Source organism: Mercenaria mercenaria, chromosome 8 (genome assembly GCF_021730395.1).
Source record: "Mercenaria mercenaria strain notata chromosome 8, MADL_Memer_1, whole genome shotgun sequence".
In the NCBI taxonomy this organism is placed as follows: Eukaryota; Metazoa; Mollusca; class Bivalvia; order Venerida; family Veneridae; genus Mercenaria; species Mercenaria mercenaria.
Genome location: NC_069368.1, coordinates 59,053,298 through 59,071,137, shown reverse-complemented (window position 1 = coordinate 59,071,137; position 17,840 = coordinate 59,053,298). Strand labels below are relative to the sequence as shown.

Here is a 17,840-nt window from a genome sequence, read left to right as displayed (position 1 = left end):
CTCTATGGCAGTGTTTTTGGTGCTCTGTGCTTCCGGGAAATTTACCCTTACGTTTTATCTTTTATTATAGTTCGGGTATCTCATACAGTACAAGTTAGACTATAGTTTAATAGCCTTCTTTTGTTTTTTTTTAATATACGTCTACATACATTTTACACACGGAGGATTAAAAGTTGAATAATTTTAACCTTTAATCTGCTCACGGCAAGTGATTCTGCCTTTGCGACCAGTGCAGACCAAGATCAGGCGGCTAATCAGGGTCTGCACTATTCGCTATTCAGTCAGTAAATTTACAGTGTACACCTCCTTGAATAATAAATGGTACTGCCCAAATTGATTGATAGACCGGTCCTTTTTAGAAATTTAGCATGGTAGGGGTTAAAACGAATGGGTATGCTCCTTTAAGCATTTCACATCTCAACAGAATACTATTAGCTTATATCAAATTGCAATAAAATAAAATAGCAATTTTGCTATAATGAAGAATAAATATTGACAAATGGACACGTGTATGTCATACAAGGAACGAGAAAACACACGAACACGCACACGCACGCGCAGACACACACACACAAACATGCACATACACACACACACACACTATATATATATATATATATATATTATCATTGTTCATTTATGATATTGTTGTAATAACTATTATTTTTTATTATTATGTACAACGCCATTGAATATTTCATTTATAAAAAGGCGTTTAATCAAATTGTTCAGTTTCAGTTTTGTGATTGCATATGTTTTGTTATTTTTCTACATATCTGCGATGTGTCACATGTTTAATTGTAAAGCGCCTTTGAACGTATATTACATATGAAAAGGGCGCTCAACAAATCTGATATAATAATAATAATAAATTCTCTCTACTATATAATACTTGTGTCCTAGCGGATCCCGCGTATGGGAGAATCAACTATTCTGAATTTAATTATATCCCTTAATGCAAACTATCTCTATATAATTGAGCCGTGCCATGGGAAAACCAACATAGTGGGTTTGCGACCAGCATGGATCCAGACCAGCCTGCGCATCCGCGCAGTCTGGTCAGGCTCCATGCTGTTCGCTTTTAAAGCCTACTGCAATAAGAGAAACCGTTAGCGAACAGCATGGATCCTGACCAGACTGCGCGGATGCGCAGGCTGGTCTGGATCCATGCTGGTCGCAAACCCACTATGTTGGTTTTCCCATGGCACGGCTCATATTCAATGTATCCTCGAGATCCTGTTAACTTTCAGTGGGAGGAAATCTTCTCTCTGGTCCCAGTCAGTTAAAAAGTCTAAAATGTCACTACTGATTTATGAGACATGAAAACAGAGATTTGAGTGTGTATATATATATATGCAAATGTTGAACTAGTACGAATGTGTGGTACAATTCGGGCTCATCGAAACTACTGTATTGTGTTAGTGGACTTGCTGTGGCATGTGCGTATTCGTTTGTGCTGATAGGCGCTTTGCCGTAACTGGTCTGGGATATTGTGCGGTGATTTAGTTCGTATAAATTCTCACTACTATATAAGTAAAATTAAATTTCTTTCTTTCACAAATAAAACAAAATGACAATATAGAGACTAGGTACGGTAAAACAAACAGAACACATCAAATACAAAGATGACAAAGATGTACAGTACGCTTCAACGATGTATTATGATGATAAGAATTTATAGAAATCACAACATAGGATTCATTCAATTATTTTCATAGATTATGTTTTAAGCGTTCTTTTTTCAAATGACAGAATACAGTTTAATAGCTTAAGGCACATATGTTCTGGTACCAGCTTCTTCTTGGTCTGAAAAAATAGAATAGCACAACAGTCTTAAAATTGCTTGGTGATATTGAAATGTAAAGCATTACATGAGAAAGTCATTTCTACGATGTAATGAATCATATACTTTTATATACCCTGGTGATTGTTCATAACTTTACAAATAAGGAATCTGAATGATTCGAGAGGTTGCACACTATATATTAACGTATACATACAGCAGTTTTAAAGTACAAAAATTCCTATCAATTCACGAACATATGTCCAATAAATGGTTTTACTCTTTCTGAAATTGTTCTTTAGTACACTTACTGTTTTATTATACAACATACAATGACCCCCTCCAAGCACCTCCACATTTTTCACTTTTTGCACCGGCACAGGTAAAATTACACTCACTGTCAGCTTTCTGTTTGTATTCGCTTACTTTATTTCCACAAAAACAGTATCTGGAGTACTGAAAACAGAATTAAATAAAAAATTTTTTTATATTTTGAGTATGTGTGTGTGTGTTTTCTTACCGGACGTACGCCTTTCTGTCACACTGTTTTTTTGCTCATTTATGAAATTATATACGTCTGTTTTAAGTATGTAATTCTAATATCACCAGCATGCTTATATCATCACAAAGATATTATGTTAACGTCACGTCGACGTGATATTTAATGCTATGTATGCATCTAGAAATAGCGCTTTCAAATTTGATCAAATATGTTACTTAATAGAATGTTTTAAACGAAATGTCATATTGCACAACTCTCTTGATTAATTTACACTCATACTGAGTTGGTTAACCCTCTCTTTACACACGCCGAGAAAAACTTTCATTGCAATATGTTTTGAGAGTGGCTGCAAACAAATCTAATCCAGCTCATAAAATCATTTTTAAACCCAAGTACTTCGATTCATATGAGAAAAAAACCAAAACAAATCAAACCGTTTGGATTTCGCATAATATCTTTTATGAATGAAACTGACTTTGAATTCGATGGTATTAAAGAAAATTTAATTCCAGATACACCACCATAGACCCATAATTCCCCTACAGTTCTTTTTGATATGAAAACTGCCTTTAGAAAGTCTGAAACAAACCCTGAAATTTTCAAGTCCAAATATCATGAAATCAAGTCAACTTACAAGGACTATTTTGCAATTTACGCAGACGGTTCAAAAGATGAATCAATCAAAATTACGTTAGCCAAATAATGCAACAATATTTTCAACCGAGGCAAAAGCTTTTGAGTTAGCCCTAAATTTTATAGTGAAGAAAAATTTATTATCTTTTCCGACTCGCTTTCTGTTTTACAGTCAATTCATAACCGAAATATGGAAAATCCTTTCATTCCAAATATTCTTCTCAGGGTTCATGAACTATCTTTAAAAAAGTCTATCATATTTTGTTGGATTCCCAGTCATGTTGGTATTCATGGAAACGAGGATGCTGATACTGCAGCAAAGAAATCCCTTTCATTATCCCAATCTAATTTGAAATTACCACATATCGATTTTAGGCCCAATGTAAACAAATACGTTTTATCTAAATGGCATACGTCATGGAACGATGCTTCATTCAATAAACTTCATGATATTAAACCTACTCTAGGGGAATGGCACCAAAGGAACAGATTGACCGCCTCGATAGCCTAGTGGTAGAGCGTCCGCTTCGTGTGCGGGAGGTCATGGGTTCGATTCCCGGCCGCGTCATACCAAAGACGTGAAAAATGGTACCAGTGGCTCCCTTGCTTGGCGCTCAGCATTAAAAGGGCAGAAACTGGCCTCTTCTCTCATGCCCTCGTGGTGATGGATTCCATCAGGAATGAGGTGTCGAGAGTGATTAATATAAGTTGTAGAACTTCCTTCACAATCGACCTAAAATAAATTATGTATAAACTAAAGGAACAGATCTGTTCGCAGGGAGGAAGTTGTTCTTTCACGTTGTCGAATAGGTCATACCCGTTTGACTCATTATTATCTTTTTAATAAAGAAGATCAACCCGAATGTGTACCATGTCAAACACCGCTAACTATTAAACATATTTTAATCGACTGTGTGGACTTAGCAGTACATACTATGACGTTCAGTCTTTGAAAGAGTTATTTGAAAAAGTTTCAGTCGGAAATATTTTATCGTTTTTAAAGCAGATAAGAATTTATCAAAAAATCTGACATTTCATATTTTTATTCACAGCTTTTGCAATATTATTATGTTTGCAGCTGATATTTTAACACATACGTATATACATTTTTACATAAATGATTTTAGATATGCTTTACATTTTTACATAATGTGCTTTACATTTTTACATGGGTGATTTTAGATATGCCTTACATTTTTACATGGGTTATTTAAGGTATGCTTTGCCATTGGCGTTTTCAATGTGGCTTCTTCTCGGCGATATATGACCATTTTGTGTCGATTCGCCGTAAAACCCAACTCACTCACTCACTCACTCACTCACTCATAAGCAGAATAATTCGCCATCATTTTCGCCGAATTGAACTCTTCCGCATGGTGTATGACCATTTCCGGTCCTGGTATGTATAAACAAAGGAGCGTGACGACCTAATATTTGGCGCCATGCATGCGCGAAGAAACAGTTCTATCATACTAAATCAAAGTTTTACTATAAATTTAAAAAAAGATATATTACAATCGAAAAAAAGTAGCAAAACCGTTTTTGAACACTATTTATACACTTGGGTGGATATACGTCATTCGAAATAATTTCACTCGGGCTGCTTCCTCATAGATTATTACGCCCGACGTATAACCGGCCATCATGTATAAATACTGTTAAAACACGGGTTTGCTATAAATTATTTCGTAAATATGTAAACGATTTCAGTTTGATATTCACTTGTTAACTGTTTAAAGACTTTTTAACAATGAATGTCGGTTGTGACAATTTTTAAAGATAGTCTTACTTTATGTGTGTGAGATTCAACCATTATTCACGCTTACTAGGAATATTTACACAAATTCTTTAACTTACTAATTTTCAACTAAAAACTAAAGTTTTAAAGTTACAGTGAAACAACAAGAGACAGTTTCTTTTTAACCTGTGTTAAAGCAAATCTTTTTCCAGCTTTCTTGCAGAACTTGAGACAGGTCTTAGTCGTCATTTGGCTACTATTGGTGCTTGGACCTTCAAGAATTCTGCCAGGGTTATCAACAAAACAACCAAGATAGTCTGAAATTTTAATTATTCAAGGTTTGCGTGTTTTGAAATAAGCATAGTATTACTTACTTTTTAATGCATATATAAATATTAACTTATCTTTATCAAACCAGTTCTGTATTGATCCTTGCTTTAAGTAATTTCCTTATATATTTTTGATTAGTACGAACAAAGCGTTTCAGATTTTAATTATCCGTATACACTCAGGGAGAAGTACGTTCCAACGTGTCAAGTCTCAACGATAACATGTGAAAACATCTCAACGACGATTGTTACTGTGTCGCTCCGTACGACCTTGTTCATTTATTTATTATGTGTAATAAAGCATTGATTCTACGTTTTCATAACTGAAAAGGTGAGTTTAATATGTGAAAGCTATATTAGCTATTTGTGGCAATTTAAAAGATAAAACAAACTAGTTACAAATAAACTTATGTAAGCTACATAAATGTTGCAAGGTCTTATTCGTGATCTTTTCGCCATTGTACTACATCTGTTTATACCTCTCTTTTTTAAAATTCAATAATTATTAGATCGTATTATTTTACTGAAATCCCGTATAGTTTTACATTTTTCCTTACTTCTTATGAACAGATTGTGTGTGTTCAATAGATATCCTTTACAAAGATCTTCTTAAAGAGTTAAAGGCACTCCCGGCAGTTTCGTGATTTTTTTTACAATAATAGATTTTGATTAAATCGTTCTGTATTACAAGATCATGTTTTGATGTATTGAAAAATGAAAAAAAAATATTAGGTCACCAGTTCTGTTTCAGTTTTATGCTATTTTGAACATTTTTCAAAATGTCCATACTCCTACCATGTATTTCAGTAAAGTACAATAACTAGCAATTTGAAAGTTTGAAGGGTATAGGTTAAAGGCTTCTCAAGAAATGCTACGGAAACTGTTTTCAGTGTTATCGATATTCGGGAACAAAATGTACGGAAACTGAAGTCTATTAGTAATATATTTCACGGTTGTTTATATTTTTATATATTATTATACATGAAAGTATATAAATGTTGACACAATACTAATCTAATATTTTTAACAAATCAATAAATATAGATATATCAAATTATCAAACGGCAGATTTCTTAATGAGCGGATTTTTACGTGTTTTTGAAGTAATATGCTGTTATAGATGTAGGTTTCCGCTATTTTCCGAACAAAACCGATAGTTCTCGAAAACGGATGTACGGGGAAATTAGGAACAACCAATTTGCACGGTGTTGGGGGTAAATATCGACCCATCCGAAAAAAAACTACCGCGGAGAGAAACTATCAAGGTACCTGATATTTTCTTAGTTCACATAAACAATATATAATCAATGCATGAAGCGCTAGTTGTCATTAACAGCACGAGAGTCATCTGGTATGGGGGTGCCAGATGGGATTTGCCGGCATGGGTAAAATCAACGGAAACGCCAGTTCGGTGTGCAAGAAATATTTTTCAATATTAACGTTCCAGTTTCATATCGGGTGCGTGACGTCAAATTGTGACGTCAGTTTTATGGATGTCGTCATGTTTTGTGAGTTCTTTAACGACGATATTTTCAGTTCTACTCAGGCTAAAGAACAATTTTATATCATTGATATAATGATTACACGTGTAGTATGTGTATGCTATAAAAAGATTATCAGATTTGCATCGAGAAATATGCATTTTGTTCTTCCTAAAGTCGCGCAAAATTTCTGCTGCAGAAATCGTGCATATTTCTCGATACAAAGTTAATAACCTACAATTACTTGCTCACTTTATGTTGCTTCGTTGCGTTCTGTGCTTCAAAGGGATCTTTTTAAAGACTTATTTATAATAAAGATGTGAAAACGCAATAGTATATGTCAACTCTGTGCCACCCCGTACATGTTGCTTTCATTTTGACTAAGATATTTTGGGGAAACCGTTTAATGGAAAAACGAGATCAAGACGAATTACTACACACTTTAAACAAAATCTGAACTTTTAGTCACATTTAGACTTGCTGGTATATTTTACTCGAATATAAGGAATGTGTTTAGCCCCAAGACTTCGATGAGTGTCAGTACCTCTTGCCTGTGTCTTCGTTTAGAGATTGTCACATCATCGGTTAGAGTGAGGAACATGATATAAAATAAACATTGTGTGTTTTTTGATAAAGCAGTTGCATAAATATATTTCTAAGATTAAAACTGGCATTGCATTTAATTGATCATTGACTGTCTATAACTATTGTTTTTGAAAACGTGTAATATATATATATATATATATATATATATATATATTATTCTGGAAAATAGCAAAATACTTCTTTTTACTGATTAACAGACGAATGTTTTTAAAATCTGAATATTTTAATCAATTTATGCGATTACTTTTAGAATCTGAATACATGTTCAAGCAAAGACACAAGTAAATGTAATCAAAATAATTATTATATCTGAAAACTTTATCAGCCGTGTCATACTGAGCCATACCGTAACCAGCCGCCGTTGAGATGTTGTCACATGATTTCGTTGAGCCATGACTTACGTTGGAACGTAGTTCTCACGGAGTGGTATATGGGACCTGTTTTGCCAGTTCATTAATGATAAGTTAAATGACTTAATCATAACAATAATCTTCCTTGGTAACAAATATAGACCTGTGCAAGAAACTAGAAATATAAAAGACGTTACAGATCATCTTAGTACAGTTTCTTTATAGTACTTTATAGTTTTTTTTTGTTTTTCATACTTTGCATACTGTACTACAGATATACAAAATTTATCATTTCGATGAATTTAATCAAACTACGTATTATAAATATTTAATTGAAATAAAATAAATGATCTGTATAGCGTTTAATATTAAGTTTGTGTGCATCTTTTTGCTTGCTTGTACAATGTGACATTCACTTTCGATTTACTCGTACGTTTTAACTAGATATTTTAACCAGCTTTAAATGGGTACAACGATAAGATGCTATCAGTTGACGAATATATTCTCTTACTGTTTGTTGCATACACGGATATCTTCCATCCTCCACCACACTTTTGGCTGGAATCTCCAGCACAGTTAGTAGAACATGCACTGTCAGCAAGTTTTTTGTAACCTCTTTTTAGTCGTGCACCGCAGAAACATTGGTGCGCATACTGAAAACATAATAAAACAATAAAGCAATAATAATAGTTATAACAGAAAACTCACTGGTACAGTAATTGACTTAGACTTTATGAAACTGTGTTGTAATCTTTTTAAAACATACATAATGATTCATGTTTTTTGCAACATTTAAATCATTAGCTTAGAGAAACAAGAATATTCCACACACACACACACGCATACATGTAAACGCAACCAATCGGGGATGTAAGCTATAAACCTACCAACTGAGAACTTCTTTATTACTGTAGCTACAGTTATTATATTTCTATCAACTCTTATTCTTATGATCTTAAAATTATCCGAGGCTTTAGATTAAAGCTATCTCCAATTGTGTAGCAATAAGATTTTTCACATTCAGAGCGGGGAATTTTGTGTTTAAACCAACTGAGGTCAATGTGTAACAAACCGGGTGTTTGTGTATAGACGAAATGTGGAATTGTGTGTTTCAACAGAACGGGGAGTTAGTGTAAAGACTAAATGAGGTACAAGTGTATAACTAACCGGGTACTTGTGTAAAGTTGAAACGATGAACTAGCTATTAAAATGGTCAATGCGGAAGCTCCTGTTACATATCATATATATGAGAAAAGACAACCGAGGGACTTAATTTGATTTGATGGGTTTTACGCCATTTTAAACACTATTTCAGTTATGTCAGGTGGGCAGTTTACCCAACAATCGTTCCTGGAAAGATCAAGTACTAGTACTCAAGCTGTCATCTTTCTTACATAAAGAGACCTGGTCGGTAGCAAGGATTGAACCCATGCCCCTTAATCAGTGAGTACTTACGGGTGATTTTAAGTCAGCGATTCTAACCACCCGAAAACAGAAGCGGTCAGACAATAGAGAAAGTTCTATATTCTGTATGTAGGTACATGTAGCACGTCAATCATTCGACATTCAATCAAAAATTGTCTATGTCAAATGTTAACATTAAAATAACTTTTTATGACAAGACATAGAACAATCGAAGAACAAACCAGACTCATGATGCAGACATAATAAAGCACAAAACAGTATCTGGTTTTATCAGTTGTGTGCTTAAAACACTTTCCATTGCCTACAGCAACTTTTGAACTTCGATATTATAAGCTTCTTTCACTGGTTGTAGGTGCAGATAGGAATATCCGGCCTCGAGGGTAACTGTTTATGCGGTAACGAGGCTCTCTGCCGAGATACCGCCTAAACAGTTACCCGAGAGCCGGATATTTCCATCTGCACCTATAACCAGTGGTAGAATCTTTTTCTTGCATACCGGTTTCAAGAAATAATAATAAAAATAAAATCAATTGAACAGCTTTCTTTTTTAGAACTATTTCTTATGGCAGTGTATTTAAACAAAGCGCGGGAAACCAACGTCCGTAAACAGGAAAGACGTCATGACGTTTCAAAACAAACAACAATGTTCAGTTCTGGTTTTGTTTTACCAGTTGCAGCGTAACGTTATGAATTTTTGATAAAATAACGTGATTTGAATCGAGAAACATACTATGAGGAACCAATAGGAACTGTCAAGATATTGAATTTTCATTCCGTTTTTTTAAATAGAATATAAATTACTACACAAATCTTTTACATATATGTAGTTCTTATACGTCATTTACAGCACTAGAGTCATCTTACACCACACCGGGGTGTAAGATGGACTTTTCCAGCACCGGTAAAGATACCGGAAATCCCCGTCTGGTTTGCAAGAATAAGTAATATTGTATGTTTTAGTTCCTTCTTTATGTTTTAACTAAAAAAATTAATTAGGCATTCACAAATCTCAGGGCGGATACAGCATTTGGTGTTAGGGGTGCATATTTGTAGTAGAACAACTAGGAGGGTCCGTGGGCATGTCCCCATCTCCCCCTCCCCACCCCACCCCACCGGAACATTTTGAAAACAATAGATCCATCTGGTGCATTCTTGGCGTTCTGAGGTGCTGTTTTTGGTATTGAAAAAGGACAGGTTTTATGATAAAATCAACCCAAATAACATGCTACGTATAGTCCATGTTTTAATGACTCGTCAGACTTATTCTTGCTTAAGTATCTCGGAATGGAATTTCTAAGCCCGATTTCTGAGGATTTTTATGGGGAGGGGTTACTAAAGCTTATTAACGTAAAATAAAAAGCTTTATAGGAGTTCATGCAAACTTGTCGGACTTTTATTGTGCGAGCGTAGCGAGCAAGAAAAATTGCAAAAGACAAATTGCCTATGCGAGCATAGAGAGCGAGAAAAAATGCATATTTATATTTTCACCCAGAACAAATGATGAATTACCTATGCAAGCGTAGCGAGCGAGAAAAAATTCCCCAATCCCTGGATCCGCCCTTGAATCTGTGCTTAGCAGACAGTTTATTTTTCCTTCAATTCTATTCGTTCAAAAGACAGAATTAACAGTCAAACATCTAAGTGTGGTTCCTTTAAAAACCATTCGGAATAACGAAATCATGCATACAACAAAAACGCAGACAACTTATTTGGATAATCTCCCAAACGGCGTAATATTCAGTATATTTTTCAGTTGTTGTGTTCCTACATTTAATCTGTGTATTATTATATATACATTGTATACATTATCATGATTTAAACTATAGTACCGTTTGCTATTTAATAATGATAAGTTTCAAAAAGATAAGGCATTACAAAAAATGACGTTCCCAGAGTAGGATATCAACTCATAACTCAGGCTTGAGACGATAGCAATAGTAGTAGGTAATTAATTTGAATCAGATAGAACTGAGGCAAACACATGACTCTAAATCAGGAAGAATGACAGAAACAAATCATTTATTTTTATTTGCGCTTTTCTCTCTGATAACAGGTTAACGAAAACTTGATTTTCTTAGAAAAAAGAATTTTGCGCTTATTTAAATGCAAAGTAAAATTTTAGGTTCGATATGCGGAAACAGGAAATAAAAATCGGGGAATCTTAATTCAAACTCCGCAATGACTCGCAGTCCCTGACTTTTGCATGAAAATCGTTATTTCTCGCCCGGGAAAATAGCAATCAATATTAAAAAAAGACTTACAGCATTTCCAGTCATAGTTATTTTGTTTCCAAACTATTTTCCCATATAAAGGTTTTGTTTAAAATTTTATCTTTTTTTAGAAAACCAGGCTTCAGTAAAACGTTGACTTTACATAGTTAATCTTTCCAAATTTGTGAAGGTCGTGTGTTCGAATCCCACACTCGGGAAGTCTTTTTCCCAATTTTGTGACAATTTTTCCTTTAGAAACTGAACATGATTTAATTGCAAACAAAACTATCTGGAGTTTCGGTCACGAAAATGTATATAAAGTAAAACATTACAAAGGTAGGAGAATGAAAACTGAAGCAACAGCTGAATTAACCGCAAAGTTTATCAGTACTATTTCAAAACAAAATACATGCAGCAACGGAATGCTCGTGTAAAAATCGTTCTGACCAAGGAAGATTAAAATGAAATCAGTCATAGGTATTTTAAATTCATGACATTGTTGTTTTAATCAAAACATTTATATCGTAAGTATTTTTATGATTATTATATATTTGTGTTTCCCTCAATACTATTAATACCAGTAAATCATACGTATGCCACTGTCAAAACTAAAGATAAATATACTTGCACCCACAATAAATACTGCGTGTATGTGTCACCGAATAGGGAAATGCCTTATTTTGTGTCGGTCAGTTACATTAGTAACTGAGTGAAGTATGAAATAACCATATATGTAACAACGAATAATATCGTTATGTATTTAAAAGCTTTATATTCAATAAAATCCTTCAATCGCAATAAAATTTCTCTGTTTTCAAGTTTCAATCAAACGATCAGTACATGTATAATAAATTGTGAATTCATACGATGCGTTACATATTGTATTTTCTAATACCTCGGGAACTCATTTGTAGAATACTGTGATTGTTTCTATTTCATCAGCACTGTCAGTCAATAACTTTCGATCTTTATTTCCCCAAAATACCACATAAAATGCTACCGCAATAAACGCACGGTGTGATATATCGCTGAATGAACAAAACTGATAAGCAGGTGACTGATGTCGTTCCCACCCCGTCCAACAAACAAAATTTCTTAAAACGTTGTTTTGATCAAATTGAACTTCTACGGACCTGAAGTTGAAGAAAATATCATGCGGAGATATAATTGTATGTCATACTCATACTTATTGTAGAATGATAGGAATGTCAGTGACAGAAAAAACTCATTTTGGTTAATAAGCACATGCAATGTAAAAATTAACCTTGGTATGTCAGTAACGCACTGAGACTTTGAGCTTTCAAACTTTACACGTCAATGGTTTTTGTGTAACAACTTCATAACTTTTATAATGCTAAAAGCGACAGTTTATAAAGGTTTATAAAGGTAAGACGCTTATTAAGATAAAGCAAATTCATGATATAAGTTTTAAAATAGTGTGCTTCAGGTTGCAGAATCTGGGGACAATTTTTCTGTAGGATATATCTGTTCGTTATGTGAACATCAAATTTTATTTTATTTATTTATTATTATTTTTGTTTGGCATGAGAATTGTTTTGCTGTGATTCCCATGTGTTTAATTGATGTCTCACGGTTTCTATATTTTTTGCCAAATGATCCTAAACCCGTGCAGCCGCATCATTATCATTTTATTTGAACCGTCGTAAACTACAATTATTTCGGACATGTACAACACACTTTATGGCCTATGCTTTGTTGAAACATTTTTCTATCATGAATTTCTAGACTTGGCGATCGCTAAACAAAAATCGCGCAAAAATAGCATGAAATTCCCGTGTCAAGGTAAATGCACAAGTTAGCTATGATCTAGGCTTTATAATTTCCAAGTGTTTAAACAGTTTTAAGAATGTATTGGAGTCAGATCCTTGTGTCATTTTCTTTGATGTGTAGTAGATAAAATCAATCAGATAATGTACTAATGTTATGATTAATGTGGTCTCTAAATTTGACAAATACTTAATAAAATAAAACTGTATTAAACTATTTCGGCTTTGTAGTATTCACTACTCTCCAACATACGTAGATAATTGCGTAACAAGTTGACAGCTGCTTATACATGTATAAACATCGTAGGAGGTAATGACATAACAAATGCTGTTTCAAATGCAGCGCAGGTTTTTGAGAGGTATTAGTATCTTTTTTTTACTTTTGGGACAATTTTACATCATAGATTTCAACACATTGCGATTGCTGAACAAAATCAGCGCGACAATAGCATGAAAATCCTGTGTTAAGATAATTGCATGAGTTAGCTACTGTATGATATAGGTATTATTTCCACGTGTTCTTAATCAGTATTTTAAACGTACAGGTGTCATATCCTCATATGCATTTCTTTGATGTGTAGTAAATAATATCAATAAGTTAATATTCAAATGTTGTTGTTCTTTTTTTTAACAAATAACGAAACTGTATTAAAATTCTCTGGCTTTGCTGTATTAATTACTGTTGAATTTACATAGGCAATTGCATTATGAGCTGAATATATGAACATCATTGGAGGTAATACTACATTTATTTTTTCAAATGCAGCACGGTAATTAAAAGGAATTAGTATATTTCAGCACCGCGTCTGAAGTTTAAAGTTTGTTAAATGCGATGATTATATATAGAATGTTTATTTTGAGTAGTGTTTCTTTGTATTATAATATTCTCAGTTTAACATGAGTATTGTCAATTCAAGTCATTAACTTAGAAATAAAAGCGCATAACACAATAAGCCGGAAAGGATATGCGGTAACATAAATATATAATACTGTCTTGTGAACGTAAAAAGATATTTAATTGGTAATTGATGAACTAATCAACATAATCTTTTCACTCATTATAATGACGAAAGCGTTATGTTAAATTAGTGAAAATAATTTAAACCTTTGTGTGTATGCATAGGCGTAGTGGGGGGGGGGGGGGCAGCGGGGGCCAGGCCCCCCCCCCCCCAAAGCTAGGGGGGGGGGGGCCAAAGTATAGTTTGGCCCCCCGAATATTTTGGAAAAGAGATATAAATTGCAATCTAATATAACATTTACTTAGCATCATATAATTCTTTTCAACCTGATTTCTGATTTGCATTTGGCCTTCCCTTGTATTCTGACTAAAAATGTATCTTTCCGTAGTGTGAGTGCTGAAATCTGTACGCGCCACGCCAAGAACTGTTTACATTTTATAAAAATAATACATCATTGAGCGCAATCACTACAGTTCCAGTTTGAGCGTCTGCAAAATCAATGTAGGCCTAACTATTAAGCCTGTTTACGCATGTAAACGTTATGTATTTTTTTGTTTTTCATTGTCCATTCAAGGGAAATGATATTTCCACAACTTTATACCACAATTAGACAAATGCAGTGCTAATTGATTGTATGTCCAGGGCTTCAACAGAAGAATGTAAAAAATGGAACACTTAATTAGAACAATCAATGATTGCTAAAACATAAAGGTTTGAGGGGCCTATGGCCCAATTAATCCCTGTACAAGGCTTTGAGTCTTCGTCACGAATAATGCACCGAGGATACCTTGCCGCTAACTCCCCCCCCCCCCCCCCCCGCCACAAACCGCCGGTCGAAAAGGTTTGGCCCCCCAAAGTTTAACTCGCTCCTACGCCCATGGTATGTACTACGAGTTGTATACAGGTAAACTGGAGAACTGCAGTAAAGCCTGTCTCACACAGAACACACGGCTTATACGGTTGGCCACCCGTGTAAACCGTACATACAACCGAACCAACCGTGGGCTTATCCGAGTTACACTCGGGCCATTCGAGTGTATTCGTGAAAGCCGCGTATGAATTTTAAAACTTATAAAAAACTGGCACGGGTGCCATGTCCGTGTATGATCGTATTAGCGATCGTACAAGACCGTGAGAGACCGTGTGAGACCGTACGAGACCGTATATACAACCGCACATGAAGTCCACTCCACGAGTGAGCTCAACCGTGTCAATATCGTAATATATAAATCGTATTGAATCGTGTGAAACCGTTCCCAAGTCCTACATCCAACACCCGGATTAACACTCGAATGTCACACGATCACCGTACGATTCACACGAGTGGTCACACGGTTTTATACGATCGCCATACGACCAATACGGTTTCATACGATCGCCATACGACCAATACGGTTCAAGTACGAATTATACATGGTCAAGTACGACCAGACACGGTCTCTACGTCTGTACAAAGCTCGTGTATGATCATACAGCACTCGAACACAACAGAAAACACAACTACCTGCTGCCACCTTGAACAACAGAGTACTTGCTACATAATGCCTCCAAAGAAGAAGAAGGTCCCCAAAAGAATCCCCATGGAAGATTCTCCCAGCGAGAATACAAAAAGGGCCACCAAGGCCCTCCGACCACTTCAACCTGTTGACCCTGTCGACCCTGATGAGCTGCAGGACCCGCTGGCACCACCTGACGAGATACCCAGAGATTCAGACTCGGATGCCAGCTCGATGGGCCCTCCAGGAACTGCTGCACCCCCTCACGCCTTCTGGCCAAAATAATCTCAATGTCTATCAGTCTTATCATGATTTCTAATTCCCTTATTCTGTCATCTGCCATTTTGATAACTTCTCTGTTGAAAGTTCGAAAATTTATGAAGCCAAGCCATCAAAACGAGTCAATTTATATCAAAACATACACGAATGTGTGATAATTCGAGCATAACTCGAACAAAAGTCGGTGGGACCGTATGTAAACCCTGTAAATGTCCAGTTAATCGAGAAAAAGTCGTGTTTAATTGTACTAGGCCGTAACAGACCGTACTATACCGTACTTGGAACCGTACAACAATCGTATGAAAATCGTTTTGCAAATCGTGTTCCAACCGTGACAAACCTTGCTTGACCGAGTATATCCGTGCTTTGTTCATACATACTCGTGCTACATTCGAGTCTAAATCGTACCAAATCATCCCCAGGCACGGTTGGCGCTCAATACTCGTACCAGTCAACCCGTGTATAACCGAGTATACCGTATTGGAACCGTGTGCCCAACCGTGTTCTGTGTGAGACAGGCTTAAATAGCGAAAGATACACACCGTTGTAAAATTCTGATTGTGTGTGAGATATGTGTATGACCAGAACCGGAGTACCGGGGAATAAATTTCTATCGCTCAGAATCAGCTCAAATTTCGAGGTATGACTAATTTGAAGGTCAGGAATAACGTGGTATTGTTAAAATGAACCGGGGAATTCCCCGGTTCGAGGCGTATCCCCAGTACGTTGGTGTGTATTCATACGAAATTACCCAGTTGGCAGCGTTTACAAACCCCCCCCCCCCCCACACACACACATACACACACATACACGCGCACACACATAAACAGAACAGTACTTCCTCCTTAACTCAGTTTTGTAATATGTAAACGTACACAGATTTTATCATACGTTTTAATATGTGATTTCTTTTTTTGTTTCATTTCATTCGAACATTGAATATTTCACAAAAAGCATGAAATAAAAAGAAACTTTCTTTGTTTTACATGAAAGTTTAAATTTTTGTTTCACACAAGAAACATACATCTTGCATTTTCACTTGTACATGTAGCTATGCCACCTGTGAAAATATTGCATCTTGTGTTCACTCGTAAAAGACATTTCAATTTACACTGTATAAACAAATATCCTTTATATCCACTTATATAAAATGCAAGACAAAATCAATTTACTACTTTGATGAAGATATTTATATTTACGACTATATAAATTATTGTGTACTTTATAAATCACTGTTTATTCATGCATTAGAGGATTGTTAAAGTATGTATAAGCCTATCCTATCTTTATGTAAAATATGAGCAATATTTTCTCAATTTAGCTGATTCACGTAAAGGAAAATGATGGGTCTTCAAGTTAGCGAAGTGGCCGTAAGAAACAATGCTTTTTTATACACAATATAGACTAATCTGAAACACAAACAGAAAGATATTGTAAAAAAACTTATTTTCTTCAGGCGTAAAACAGCGACCAGACGAGGGATGGAATAACATAGCTTACCTGAACACCACCAAAGTTGGCGCCCTCGTAACTGCAAGTTTGCACGCATTTTTCCACAGTCATGCAGTCATCTGAAGAAAAATTTCTTCCCAATATTCTCTCGCTATTATCTTCGTAACATCCAACATAACGGTAAGCTGAAGTTTTAATTGTTTATATACATCATATACATCATTTTATGCTGCCTTTGGTAATACGGTCCATGTTATTAATTTGTTTATTCATTGACTCTAATGGTATTGTCCACCTCATTAAATATTCTGTAGCTCCAGACCAAATATCCAATTATTTAGTACCGGTGTTGTCAATCCAGCAAAATAAGATAGATTGAGATAAAAAGCACAGATCTATATTCTAAAACAAATTTCTTACCGTACGTAGTTGAAGCATATACAACTAGTATAATTGCTGCAATAAAAAATCTTCCCATCTTTCTTCTTGTACACGTTTTAATACATTTATCTTCAATAATTAAATCGCATTAGAGTTCTATACAGCTATAGCTTACAAAAGCTCTTATATAGATCTCTGTTATCAAGTTTGTTTATTTCGCTTACGTAAGTAAATTTTGTTTCATCGTACGAGGGGTGTTCAATAAATACCCAGGACAGTGGTCTTATTTCTTGATGTATCATAAAAACTGAATGAAACTGCTAAATAACGTGAATTAAGGAATACTGCATTGATATGTCAAAATTATATTTTCTTTGGATAAGTCATAAGTAAATGCTAGTCTCAATGGCAACGTCATGTGATGTAATC

At 35.0% G+C, this 17,840-nt stretch overlaps 1 protein-coding gene across 2 annotated transcripts; it reads right to left on the bottom strand.

Moving 5' to 3' along the window:
- Positions 1-1,642: 1,642 nt before the first annotated feature.
- On the bottom strand, positions 1,643-17,630 carry LOC123566282 (uncharacterized). Of its 2 annotated transcripts, XM_053550061.1 has the most exons (7): positions 17,451-17,630; positions 17,079-17,215; positions 7,934-8,075; positions 4,843-4,973; positions 3,511-3,651; positions 2,095-2,239; positions 1,643-1,806 (listed from the first exon to the last, which is right to left on the bottom strand). In XM_053550061.1, the coding sequence occupies exons 1-6, from the start codon at positions 17,506-17,508 to the stop codon at positions 2,102-2,104; spliced, it is 747 nt and encodes a 248-aa protein (XP_053406036.1). In that variant the 5' UTR covers positions 17,509-17,630; the 3' UTR covers positions 1,643-1,806; positions 2,095-2,101. The 2 variants fall into 2 exon arrangements, with proteins under 2 accessions (XP_053406036.1, XP_045216166.1); XM_045360231.2 differs by lacking the exon at positions 3,511-3,651 and having other exon boundaries at positions 17,451-17,623.
- Positions 17,631-17,840: the final 210 nt, after the last annotated feature.